The sequence below is a fragment of the Perognathus longimembris genome, chromosome 2 (assembly GCF_023159225.1).
Source record: "Perognathus longimembris pacificus isolate PPM17 chromosome 2, ASM2315922v1, whole genome shotgun sequence".
In the NCBI taxonomy this organism is placed as follows: domain Eukaryota; kingdom Metazoa; phylum Chordata; class Mammalia; order Rodentia; family Heteromyidae; genus Perognathus; species Perognathus longimembris.
In genome coordinates, this window is record NC_063162.1 from 32,317,475 (window position 1) to 32,330,670 (window position 13,196).

Here is a 13,196-nt window from a genome sequence, read left to right on the forward strand (position 1 = left end):
AAGGTGGGATCTTCCTTTCAGAAGAAAATCCCTAAGATTCTTTAAACATACATTTGTTTTTAGTCATATACACAGTTTTAAAATGGGGACAGCTTAAATAAAACGTGAAAAATTTAAGAAAAGTTAACTTAGTTTAAAAAAGGATTTAAGTATGTAAAAAAAAGTCAGCTGGAAATTTTATTGCTTTGGGTTCAAAGCTACCAAGAGATTTACTGGGCAGAAGGTTTAAAGAATATAAAGGTGTGGGTGGGGTGCTTCATTTAAACAGAAAACAAATGTTCTGTTTGGAAGAGATTTAGACAATGTGAATGGACTAAAACCCATGGATAAAGAATTTAATGCTTCAGTAGCCAGAGTCAATTGTGACAGGCTGAGTTTCTGGTTTGGCCATTCCATAAATATTTGGAAAACCCAAATATTTGAGAAACTCAAATATTTGAGAACTTTGTCAGGAATTAAAAATGGAAAGATCTTCAAGAACTTCAGGGAAAAGAAAAACAACATGTAATGGGACCACTGGCACAGGACCAAGAAGTCAATTCAGCTTTTTAACACTTTTGAAAACAAGAAAGTAAAAATCATCACCAAATGTCTTGAGTTGCCTCTTTTTTCTGGAAATCAGGAAGGTGTGACTTGTCCATAAATTAATGCGAGGAGCATTACTTAAGGTGAGGAGTATGGAGGAATGAGGCATATGAAGATGAAAATATCAGATCCTATTGGGGGAGGTTTAAATTGATAAGAAATCTACATATGATTTCAGAAGAACCCACCATATGTAAGTTAAGGAGAAATTACAGAATTACCAGATTTGGTAAATAAAAATCAATCTTTATAACAAAACATACAAAGCAGACATTAGCTAGATATTTAAAGCAAATATTAATTTAGCATAGAAATGATCAATATTAAAATAACAGTTTATATTTACAAACATATGATACATAAACATATCATATACTTTGAAAACTTTATAACAAGTGCCTTTTTTTTGAATACTGGGATTTGAACTCAGGGCCTATACTCTCTCAGCTTTCTTGTTTACAGTTAGTGCTCTACCACTTGAGCCACACATCAAACCCAACTTTTTTTTTTTTTTCCTGGCCAGTCCTGGGGCTTGGACTCAGGGCCATGAGCACTGTCCCTGGCTTCTTTTTGCTCAAAGCTAGCACTCTGCCACTTAAGCCACAGCGCCACTTCTGGCCATTTTCTGTATATGTGGTGCTGGGGAATCGAACCCAGGGCCTCATGCATACGAGGCAGGCACTCTTGCCATTAGGCCATATCCCCAGCCCCAAACCCAACTTTTTAACTGGTTACTTTGAGATGGAATATCAGACCTTTCTGCCTGGGATAGCTTCACACCATAATCCTTTGGGTCTCAGCTTCCTGATTTGCTAGGATTATAGGCTGAGCCACATGTGGCCAGCTCCTGTCTTTATATTTGAAGATAGGGTCTCACTCCTTTCCCAGGTGCACACTTAGACCATGATACATTTATTTTAGGCTTCCTTTCATAGCTGGGATGACAAGTGCATGTCATGCTCAGTTTCCTTCTATTGAGATGGAGTCTCTCAAGATCTTCCTACTTGAACTGACCTAGAATCATGTCCTACCAGATCTCAGTCTCTCAGACAGCTAGGAAGACAGACCCATGTCACTTTGCCCAGCCATTGGTTGAGAGGGGTATCTTATGTGCATAACCAGTCTAGCCTAGATCCATGATCTTTCCAATCTTAGCCTACCAAGTAGCTAGGATTACAGGTATAGACCGCCAACCCCGATTGAAACATCATTTTTATTGCCAAAAGTTAATAATAGTGCTTTGCGATGCTTACACTTGTTAATTATGCTTCCATAATACCAATGATAGCAAAATCAACTATTTTTGAATTGCATAAAGTTGCTGGTAAAATTTTAAAGGAAGTCACATCAGCTAACTGATGAAAGATTTTAGATACTCGGCAGAGAAAAAGCTGTATGTTGTGCATTTGCAAAGAGGCAAAAACAAGTTTTGGTTTTTTGTGGTTTTTTTTTAAGGCTGGGTTGTAATCCCAGTTACTCAGAAGAAGGAAACAGGAGGATCTCTGACTGAGGTTGAACCTTGGGAAAGGAGCAATCCTACCTGAAAATCAAACTAAAGGCAAAAGGATGAGGAGTATGGTCCAAGTGGTAAGGTGCTTGCTTAGGAAGTGTGAGGTCTTGGGCTCAATATTCAGTACTGTCAAAAATAATATTTTAAAAAATCTTATAAGCCAATTTATTCTAAACTGAAACTGATTGATGAATAACAAACAGGAAAGAGCAGACCAAAATTGTAACAAGTTAATCAATTAACCTTTCAGGAGAAGCAAAGGAGCTTAGAGACCACCATGAATCTGAAAGAGGGAAGTTGATGGTCCATACCTGTGGGAGGCTTAGGGGAGAGGGAGGCCATGGGTGTATCTCTGTTCTCAGAGAAGAGTTCCCAGAAGGAGTCTTGAAGCCCCCAGAGCTACTCAGTTTCAACACAGACACACCAGTTGCCACACTCCTGAGAGTAGCAGAGAAATAACCAGCCCCATCAAGTTTCCCGAAGAGCCCAAGAATTCACTGGGACAGCACAGCAACCTCTAGGTATCTAGGAAAGCATGAAAGAAGCAAAGGGTGTTGATGAGACTGAAGGGGCCTTTTAGATAGGAATGCACTTGAACTAGACCACCACAGAGGATCAGACAGCAAGGACCAATTCTGGAGGCCGGCATAAGCACAAGCCCCCCAGGTGAGTGCCTCCCTCTATTTCAGACTAAGCTATCTGCTCAAGTTTATTGTTCTGAAAGTCCTCCCTTTAAAAGAACAACAGGTATTGAAAGGCTCAGGTGTGATATGAAGTACTAGTGGCAGGAGGGGATTGAAAAGAGGCAGAGGCTGTGTTTCTAGCTATGAGAGTTTAGGTCACTTATTCTTCCTTCCACTGAAAAGCATCTACAAACGTGTTATGATAGAAGGTAACCCAATTAAAATAGTAAATAGCTGACAAAATAGAAAGTTCCAGGCCAAAACGAGGAGAAAACAGGAATCTATGGAAGTAGGCAATTAGAAGGTATTTTATCCTTACAGGGGTGGATAGTTTTGGGGAGGGTATGTGAACTGCTTTCTGCTGGTGGAGGTGAAACAGAAATCAAAGTGCAGAGCCCATGTAAGTGGGGAGAATAAAAAGGCCTTCTCACACCCTAAAATGAAGATGAATCAGAATAAGCCCTCTACCCCTAAGGACAGTTGTCTTAGTATATAAAACATAATAAATGTGGCTGGGAATATGGCCTAGTAGTAAAGTGCTCTTCTCGTATACATGAAGTCCTGGGTTCTATTCCTCAGAACCACATATATAGAAAAAGCCAGAAGAGGCATTGTGGCTCAAGTGGCAGAGTGCTAGCTTTGAGCAAAAAGAAGCCAGGGACAGTGCTCAGGCCCTGAGTCCAAGCCCCAGGACTGGCAAAAACAAAACAAAACCAAACAACAAAAACATAATAAGTAAGAGTAAGTAAGACTTCCTGAGAAGCTGCATTCAAAAGATAATGTTCATATTTGGGACCTAAGTGCATAATATCTGGGTGGTCTGAAAAAATAAGTGGTGAACTTGAGTTCAGGTGTTCTCAGATTTAGGAGGGCAGCCAGGCACCAGGCTAAATCAAAAGCATCGAAATGCTCCCTGAGAAGGGTCATTCATCCTAAGCCTCAGAGAACCCCTAGTCAAAGATAACTATACACATGGGTGCGCGCACACACACACACACACGGACAGAAAAGAGGGGAGAAAAGTATAGAATCTACTGAAAACATGTGCTAAAAACAAATTCATAATGCAATGGGTTCTGGTATTTATTCATTAATTCAACAAATATATAGTAAGCATCAGCCACTAGGCTTTGTGACAGGTGCTGGGCACACATGGATTTTTATAAATAAATCTCCAGGGGAAACAGGTCAGTTGAACTACCATTTCATTATGTTTATTTACCTTTACTTTCTGAGTTTTCCTAAGATGTCCACACACCAAGTCTAATGAGTGCCCATTACTATTTGGTGACAGGTTTTGAAACAAACAGCAATCTCTTAGGACAGGGACTGACATCATTGATTCCTTTCAGGTTCTTATTCCCTAAAGGTTCCATGGTTGAAGTAAGCCTAATTATGCCCCAAGCAAATCACAGAGCCACATGTATTAGCAGAAAATTGATGAAAGACAAAGATAACTATCTCAGAGACAGAAAGTACAAAGAAAACTAAACTTAAAGAATAATAATCTGCACTGGGAGGTATTGAGTGTATGTGTGCAGGAAGGAATGCACACGTGTGCCAGTCCTGGGACTTGAACTCAAGACCTGAGTATTTTTGCTCAAGGCTAGCATTCTATCACTTGGGCCATAGCTCCACATTCAGCTTTTTGGTGGTTAACTGAAGATAAGAGTCTCATGGACTTTCTTGCCCAGTCTGACTTCAAACTGGGATTCTCAGCTCTCAGCCTTATGAATAGTTAGGTTTACAAATATGAACCACCAGCACCCAGCTAGAAGTATTGATTTTAAGGTACATCTGGAACTAGTTGAAGGAACAGGAAGGGTGGAGAGAAGTTGGGTCAATATTTACTTACACATAGACTACCTTTCTTAAGCCAAAGGTGTAAGCAAAATTTTGTTAATATTTGATCTACATAGGTGTGTCTATACTAATCAACTGTGTGTTCTCATCTAGGCTTTCCCAATAAGGATATGGAATTATCATCCCTATATTTCATTTGTTTTTTCTTATGAAATATTCTGGTGGTGGTCACTTGCTGAGCCTTCAGAACAATTTTGCTTTCACTTCTTGATATGTCACACCACAGTAGTATAGTGTAATACTAGAAGCTCTACGTGATGGTACATGCTTCTAATCCCAGCACTTTGAAGACTTAACTAGGAGGATCATATGTCTGAGGCCAGTCAGGGCTTCATAGTGGTTTCCAGACTAATCCAGGATATATACAGAAACCTGTCAATAAATATAACCATCACTCTTTTATTATTATGTTGATCCTCCTTTACAGGTGAGGTAACAATAGGCTAGGGAGGTCACATTATGAAATACAGGTTTAGAGGTGGATGTAGCATGAGTGTTGCTGTTGGACAGACCTAAAGTTAACTTGTGCCTTGCTCTTGGTTCTTCTTCCCCTGAAATGAAGCTCAGTGGCTTTTTGGGATGCTGCCTGGCTGCTATAGAGATAGAGGGATGAGACAAAATTTGGAGTGTCTGGGTGCATGGCACTAGGAAGTACTTGTTTCTCCTCCTCGTGGCTCCTACTGTAGAAATTTATGTTTTGCCTTAGGTAGTGTCTATAAATGAGTTTAAATGTAATGACTTCAGGGAAAATAATGCAGCCCTGTACAGCATTTTAAAAAACAATGAAAGTATAGATAATTTCTTATAGCTACAGAGCCACCTTATAGGGATTTTTTTTTTTTTTTGCTTTTGCCAGTATTGGGGTTTGAACTTAGGGCTTCATGTTTCCTCAGCTTGCTTGTTTACATGGTGCTCTACCGCTTGAGTCACACTTCCAGTCAGCTTTTTGTTGATTATTTTGGAGATGGATTATGGTAAAAATTACCTTCCCTGACTGCTGCAAACCATAATTCTCTGAGGGGCTTCCTAAGTAACTAGAATTATAAGTGTGAGCCACCTGTACCTTTCATTTCTCCTCAACATTGATTTGTTTGATTTTTTAAAAGAAAATAATGTAGCATCTCAATTTTTTGTTGGGCATTCCTAAAACATCATAACATTATCTGTGGGCCTTGAAAAATGCTAATCTGGGAAATGATGCAAGAAGAATGGCCCAGGCCTCTGCTTTCCCTTCCTCCACGTCCTCCCGTGGCACTCTGCCTCTTTCTCTTGTGTGTAGGAGGTCGAGTCTGAGGGTAGCCAGGGTTGGAGGCAAATCAGGATGGAAGGGAGGATGGAAGCAATATACTACTTACCTTCAGAAAAAAAAATCATTTTCCCCAAATTTTCATTTTTTTTCTCAAGCACATGCAAAACCCATCTTACACTCTTTCATTTAACCCCAGATGTTTACTCTTCTTAGAGCTGGTGTGAAGTGAAAGGCTATATTCATCCACAGAGTGCAAAATTCCTGAGAGAGATGTTTTGTTGTTGACAAAAGCTGGGCCCTGGTGGCTCATGCCTGTAATCCTAGCTACTTAGGAGGCTGAGATATGAGGATCAAGTTCAAAGCCAGCTGGACAAGAAAGTCTCTTATCTCCAATTAACCACCAGAAAACCAGAAGTGGCGCTGTGACTCAAAGTGGTAAAGTGCTAGCCTTGAGCAAAAAAAGCTCAGGGACAGCAGCCAGGCCTCAAGTTCAAGCCCTACAACTGACAAAAAATAATAATAAAAATAAAATAAATTTCTAATACAGGACTTAAGTGGTGTTGTTGTACTTATAATAATTATTAGACTGTGTCTTCTACCCAGGGTTTTACAGTAAGGATCCAATCATCACCAACTGGACACAGAAGAGTTCAGCAAATAATCTAAGTTACTTCAGAGGTTGCTGTGTGAATCGATTATCCTCCACTGATAATGCAGAAAGCCATGTAATAATGTCTGCAGTTCCCTCAGGAGGCCAGCACAGCCTCTTTCCCAGGCTGGCTTCTGAGCTAAGCAGCTCTCATTTCTTCAAAGAATTGACTAGCTTAGAAACCACATCTGTGGACTGGTTTGGTGTGCAAGGTTTCAAAACACCTTTTTGAGTTACCATTTAAAGTTTAAGGAGATTCCATATTCATTTACAGCTGCGTAGTAAAGAGTACCAATAGTACCTAAGTGGTCCTTTTGGGAGTGTGGGTTGGTGGGTGGATTTATAACTGTGTTAGGTTAAGTATAAATCCTGAAATCTTATTTCAGTTAGATATCTGGGGGGCATTAGTAGAAACCCATATAAACTACACACATAGTGACAAAAACTAGAAGCCTCAAGTCATGTAAATACAAAAAATCAAACTGTGGTCCTCAAATTCCTCACTGTGCCAAGTCCCCAAGATGATCTGGGAGAGCCCCATCCTCCCTCCTTTACTTCACACTCTGGCTACCTCGAAGACTGATAAGGAGTGACCACTTTCTGACCAATGCTTGACAAAGCCCCTCTTCCCTATCAGAATTAGAAGTTTCTGATGCAACAGGTGAGAACAAAATTCCACTGAAACTCTGACTGCCACAGCAGCTTGCCATTTAGAAGACACCATTTAGGATCTTATAGAAATTAAGTGAAACAGGAAAAATGATCTTCTTTTCATATTTCAAAAATATATTATAAGGCTGAGATTCAATCATGTAAGAGGCCGTTGGACCCTGACCGTTATCCCATCCCAAAGTGATTCCAGCTTTCCCTTGGACCTTCCCTCTGGTCCGGTATGGCGTCTCCCAAGACCACAGAGCCCCTTCTTCTTCCCCTTGCTGCTCAAGCCACACTTCCAACCCCTGCATGGCCCCTTCCCTCTCTTTGTTTGGTTCACCTCTCCTACAGTCCACCACCAAAACTGTACACTTTAACGATATTTCAGTAAGAAGCAACACATAAGAAGAGCAAAACCTATTTATTGAGCACCTACGACCTGCCAACCACATACCTATTTCTGAAAGGACTATCCATTTAGTAACCACCACAGCCATGTGAGGCCTGCAGTGTAACAATGTAAAACTTGTGTTTAGCACCCAGACTGCCGGGCAGATTTTAATCAAGGCTCGTAGACCACATCAGAAGCAACCCAAATGCTGTATTAACGCTTAGAGTGAGATAGCTACTGTCACTTCCCGCACCTTTATTGGAGGTATCTCTGGACAAACACTACCACTGTGTTTTGTTGGGGGGGGGGTAGTCTCTCTCTCTCTCTCTCTCTCTCTCTCTCTCTCTCTCTCTCTCTCTCTCTCTCTCTCTCTCTGTGTGTGTGTATGTGTGTAAAATGCTCCATACTGAACCCATATGTGTCCGGCATGCATTCTACCACGGAGCCATGTCTCCAGCCCGAACGACGACCACTTTTAAGGATGCAGAATTGTTGAGCCAGTGTTGCTACAGAGAAAGGAACGTTTCTCTGATTCGCACTCATCTTTCCCATTAAAAAGAAACAGCCCGGATCATGGGTGGAGAAAACTGTCACTGCTGGAAACAGACCCCTCTCCTTACCCCACCACACCGAGGGGACCCATCCTCCCTCCAGCAACCAACTTGTGCCCCCCAGCGGTTGCCTTGGGGGAGCAGAATCGTGCTGGAGGGTGAAGTCCTGCCTCCCTAGACATGCCATTCTTCTAGCTAGCCTACACAACTGCCGTTTCTTTTACCAGAGTCTGTCATTAAAGCCCACGGTCCAAACCGGGTGACGGTCGCAGGCTCGTGGCCATCGCTCGGCCCGCCTGTGCCCCGCGGTGGACCCGGAGGAGACGGGGGACCCCCCCTCGGAGCCCACCGCCCACCCCTCCCGGAGCTCCTGCGGGAGGGAGGCGGGTCTGGAGCACTGAGGGACGGAAGGCACTTGCCTGTCTCTGGTGCTGACTCGGATCGAGGTACACTGTGCGAGCTCCGGAGGTCCCAACACGGCGCGACCCTCCCCCGCTCCCCAACCAGTGCAGGTTCCCCGAGGCGCGGGGCGGACCGGGCGGACCGGGCTGCCCGGGGATCCCGGACGCCGCCGCGCCTCCCGCTTCCCCTCCCCGCGCCTCTTCCTCCTCCTCTTCCCGGCGCCGGAGCCTCCTCCCGGGGAGGGTGGACCCGACGCCAGGTCGGTCGGCGCTGCGCGGTGGGAGGGGAGAGGAAGGCAGGCGACTCCGAAGCCTACCGTCTTCTGCTTCTTGACCCCCGACATGGTGGCTGGCTGCGGCGGAGCCCGAGTCCGGAGACTGAAGGAAGGGCGCACGGATGGCGGTGGCGGCGGCTGCTGCCAGACTCCCGGGAAGGAGGTATAAAAAGGCTCAGCAGACACGTCGCACTTCCCTTGACCAGCCCCCTTCTCCTACTCCTCCTCCCGCCGCGCTCCTCTCCGCCCCGTCGGCTCAGCCGGCAGCGCCCGGCCCCCGGGGACCCTGCGGCCGCTGGGCGGCGTCCCCAGCCCGGCCCCCGGTTCGCGGGCGCGCGCCCCGCCAGCCCCGGCCCAGGGCCAGACCTTGAAATTCCAGCGGCAGACGGAACGTTCCGCCCTGGGAGCAGCCCGGGCCCAGCTCACCCCATCTCCGGACACCTACGGGGTCCCAGCGCGCCCTCCATCTCTCATCCCATCCTGGTACCTCCTCCAGTAAGCCTTTGGTACCTACTAGCTTAGTTAGTTAAGGGCGGTGACCGCTGAGGCCGCCGGGCTTGCTGACATGGTCCTCCTAGGGCTCCGAAGCGGGTGGACTGTGTTCAAATGCCGTATTTAAAACGACATTCTACATTCATGGATCCTTGTCACGCTGCTGAGCTTTTGCTGTAATCACCCACCCCCATCTCCTCTCCCTATTTTTACCAATGAAGCTTGGGAGGTTTATATAGAAAGCGAAGGGCTTCAAATTCAGGCCACAGGGTTGCAGACCTTGTGCACCCTGATAGAATACTATTCAGGATGAAGTCAGCAGGCCCACCAACTACCTGTGCCCTTCCCTGGGGGGATTCATGTTGGAGAGGTTACAGGCATCCACTCCATTCCAGTGGTGTTTTAATGGTAACAGTGGCTACCGGAGACACTGCCCTTCCTCACAAAATCCTATACCCCACGCTGGCCCCAGGCCAATGGACCAATGATCCATTCCCCAAAAGGATGGGCCCTGTGGAGAAAGAGAACAGGAGGCCCAAGTCGCAGAAGGATATCATTCACTCTAACGTTTTATTCCAGGAAGGTCAATATGCCCCAACTCCCTGTAAGAGCCTAAATGTCAGGGACAAAAGGAGGTAAGGAGACAAACCTACTTACACAAGTACCTCTTAGAGTGTGTGACTGGATTTCACAGCCTTTGTACCTTAACTCCAGGCATGGTGCCACAAACAGCAATATGACTGTAAACCCCAAAGAACCAAGAAGACACACAAAGGCCACATTTCCCCCAACCCTGGTCTTTCCTCCTGTGGAAAGACTAGAGAAGATGAGACACCGCACCTTCTTCCAGTCAGACATCTGAAAATCTGGATGTTCACTGCCTTCCCTTCTCCATGGGAAGGTAGGGAAGAAGAATAAATCAGAAGGCATCAGTTTGATAATAAAAATTTGAAAAAAACAATGTTGGTGAAGTTGCTGGTAGGTGCAAAAAAAAAAAAAAAAGAATAAATCAGAAGGCAAAACCTTCAAAGGCAGCATGCTTGTCTACAGTGTGGAGATGCCAGACTGCTTAGTTTTCTTATTTGTTTTGAATAAATTGCCACCACTCTCTTCACATGCAAAAGGCTAAGGTGCAAATTCTGGGTTAAAGGTTCTGTTCTACATACAAATCAGCACATTTGAACTATGTCAACCTTAAACAGAAATACGGTGCTCTTACTTCATTGGGGAAAAAACCAACAACAACCATATCTTCTTGGATGCTTCTTGCCCGGAGAGAAGGTATATTAAGTGTGGTTGAGAAATCATGCAATTTGCATGTTACTGTTTGTTTTTTTAAAAATATTGCATTAAAACAAACTGTGCTCTTGAAACAGATGAGTGTTAAGGGGTAAATCTCTGAGAGCTACTTCCTGGAAGAGACAATTGTTTGGATTGGGAAGGGGGAAGGTTTTGAGATCATTTGCCCAATTGTTTTCTCCCTGTGTCTTCCATATTCACACTGTAAAGTCAGTACAAAGGAATCTGTCTGTGATCACTATTTAGGGGCAGAGCTGAGACTTAAATCCAGGTCAACCAACAACCCAAATGTTCTGACCACTGAATCATCCTGCTTCTAGGTTAACTGTTTCAAGACCCCATCATCATGGTAAACTGGAGTATTTGTCTTGTTTTAGACTTAATTTTCAAGCAGTACTTTGGAACAGATTTTATTGTTCTTGTTACTATTCTAAAGACTTATGATATTGGAAATCTCGGCTCCCTTCGATTCAAGCTGGGTTGTTAGGACCCTTTGAAGACAAAGATGATCAGTTTATTTGTAATTCACTATGAAAACTTAACTGAAAGTGAAAAATAAAAAATCTTTCATACTTTACAGGGTCTTTTAAAAGGCAAGTTATTGAATTCTTTCTCATTTCACTATATCTTGTCCCTAAAAGACAGCATTCCTGCTAAAAAGATGTGAGCAACCAGAATTTAATTTATGGAGCGTGTGATTCTTGGACATACAGGAGAAGGCAGGAAGGGTTGGGGTTTTTATAATACTTGACAATACTCATAACATTCACAAGAGGGTTGGGTTCTTTCCATAACTTTCCATAACTGTTAGCTTGAATAATTTAAAAAGGTGGTGCTTACTGATCAGTCCTTTCATTGTTTATAAAAGTCGGAATCAACCAACTCATCTAAATAATCAAGAGAAATATGAAAAAGAATACCACTGTTGGTGGCAGTTTATGCTACAAGTTCCCCAATGCACTTTAAGGGTGGTAATCACATTTTTGTGGATCTATTAAGACACCATTAGATCGTCATTACAAAGGAATGCATTGTATTGCCCCCTAGTGACTGAAATGCATAAATGCTAAAGTGCCTAATTGTTGAAGCCTTGTACAAAAAGATGCCAGGTGACAATGTCTTACACCTGTAATCTCAGGAGGCTGAGATCTGAGGATTATGGTTCAAAGTCAGCCTGGGCAGTCAAGTCTGTGAGACTCTTATCTCCAATAAACTACTCAAAAAGCCACAGTGGAGCTGTGGCTCAAGCAGTAGAGTGCTAGAAAGAAGCTCAGCAATAGCGCCCAGGCTCAGAGTTCAAGCGCCAAGACTAGCAAAATAAAAGAAAACAAAATACAAAAAAGAATCACTTAGTGAAAGTACTCTGGGAGCCAAATATCCTTCTCAGGCACAGACGGTACCAACATCGGCAAGATATGGACCCTGTCTTCAAGAAACTCATAATCTATTAAGTGGAATAGATTCCCTCTACCACCATCATTTCTATATAATACATATTTGACACAAACAAATAAAAATGTGCATCATAGAGACTTTTCTTTGATTTAAAACACATACACTTCACTAATCTTTTGATATGGATTAAGGGCTTCTATTGTGGTTTAATTCTACCAATAGGAGTACCACAAACTATTTTCATATATGTGACAATTTTCACTTGAGTCTTATACAGTGGAGTTAGAGTCAAGACAGCTTGACTTGACTTGTTTCTCACATTGTTTCTCAAAGTATGAGAAACAATGATCTTGATTCCTTTAAGATTGCAACATATCCTTAGCCTATCTTGCTGTAGTCTTGCCTGTAGCAAGACAACCCTTGTGGGAGCACAACAAAGAAAGACATCCGGTTCCACCTTGGAAAGAGGGAAAGTGGAGACTGACGTCAATATTTTCTTGGGGAAGATGATACATGACTTGAGACTTTAAAAATGGATAGAATTTTCACCAACTCTCATCTTTCCAAAGTGAAACTTTTAAGGCAGGGAGATACATGAAATAATATGGTATGCTCCAAAAAGGATAAAAATCTGAATTGTTGGCTTTAGAAGATATAACAGAAGAGTAGAGGAGGGTGTAATAAAGAATATGTCATAAATATTCAAGAAGCAGTATTTCATACCTTCTCCTCCTCAAACCCATCCGTGTTAGCCATATGGCTGCTCTTCTTTGTGATTATAGGGTACTTCTTCGGTCCAGGCATGAGCAGTCACTGTCTTAAGTGTCCATAGTTGGATGAGATAGATGGACGTACACACACAGAGTCTCTCTCTCTCTCTTTCTCTCTCTCTCTCCCCCTCCCTCCCTCCTTGCCTCCTTCCCTCTCCCTCTCCCTCTCCTTCTCACTGTCCATATCTATCTCATTGTCTCTGTTTGTCTATCTTTCTCCAAGGAAATGTCTCAAGTGCTGGGATAAATGGATACTCAGAGTATTAGGGAACATGCAAGAACATAAAACAAAAAACAGAGGCAATAACTGAAGGACTATGAGGAAACTCCTATGAGGAGGCTGGCGTTGAACCTGAGTTTTCAGGGACAAGAGGCAGTTAGGTAAGAAGGTGATCTGCCACCCTACACACAGGATACTAACTAAGGCTT

The 13,196-nt window shown here is 43.3% G+C and overlaps 1 protein-coding gene across 1 annotated transcript in view; it reads right to left on the bottom strand.

Annotated features, from left to right (window-relative positions):
* Papss2 (3'-phosphoadenosine 5'-phosphosulfate synthase 2) overlaps positions 1 to 9,043 on the bottom strand; it is a 71,755-nt gene extending 62,712 nt beyond the window's left edge. The window contains exon 1 of the mRNA XM_048338754.1: positions 8,854 to 9,043. Within this exon, the coding sequence (XP_048194711.1) occupies positions 8,854 to 8,880 (27 nt within the window). The 5' untranslated portion in view covers positions 8,881 to 9,043. The remainder of the gene's footprint in view (positions 1 to 8,853) is intronic.
* Between the last annotated feature and the right edge of the window lie 4,153 nt (positions 9,044 to 13,196).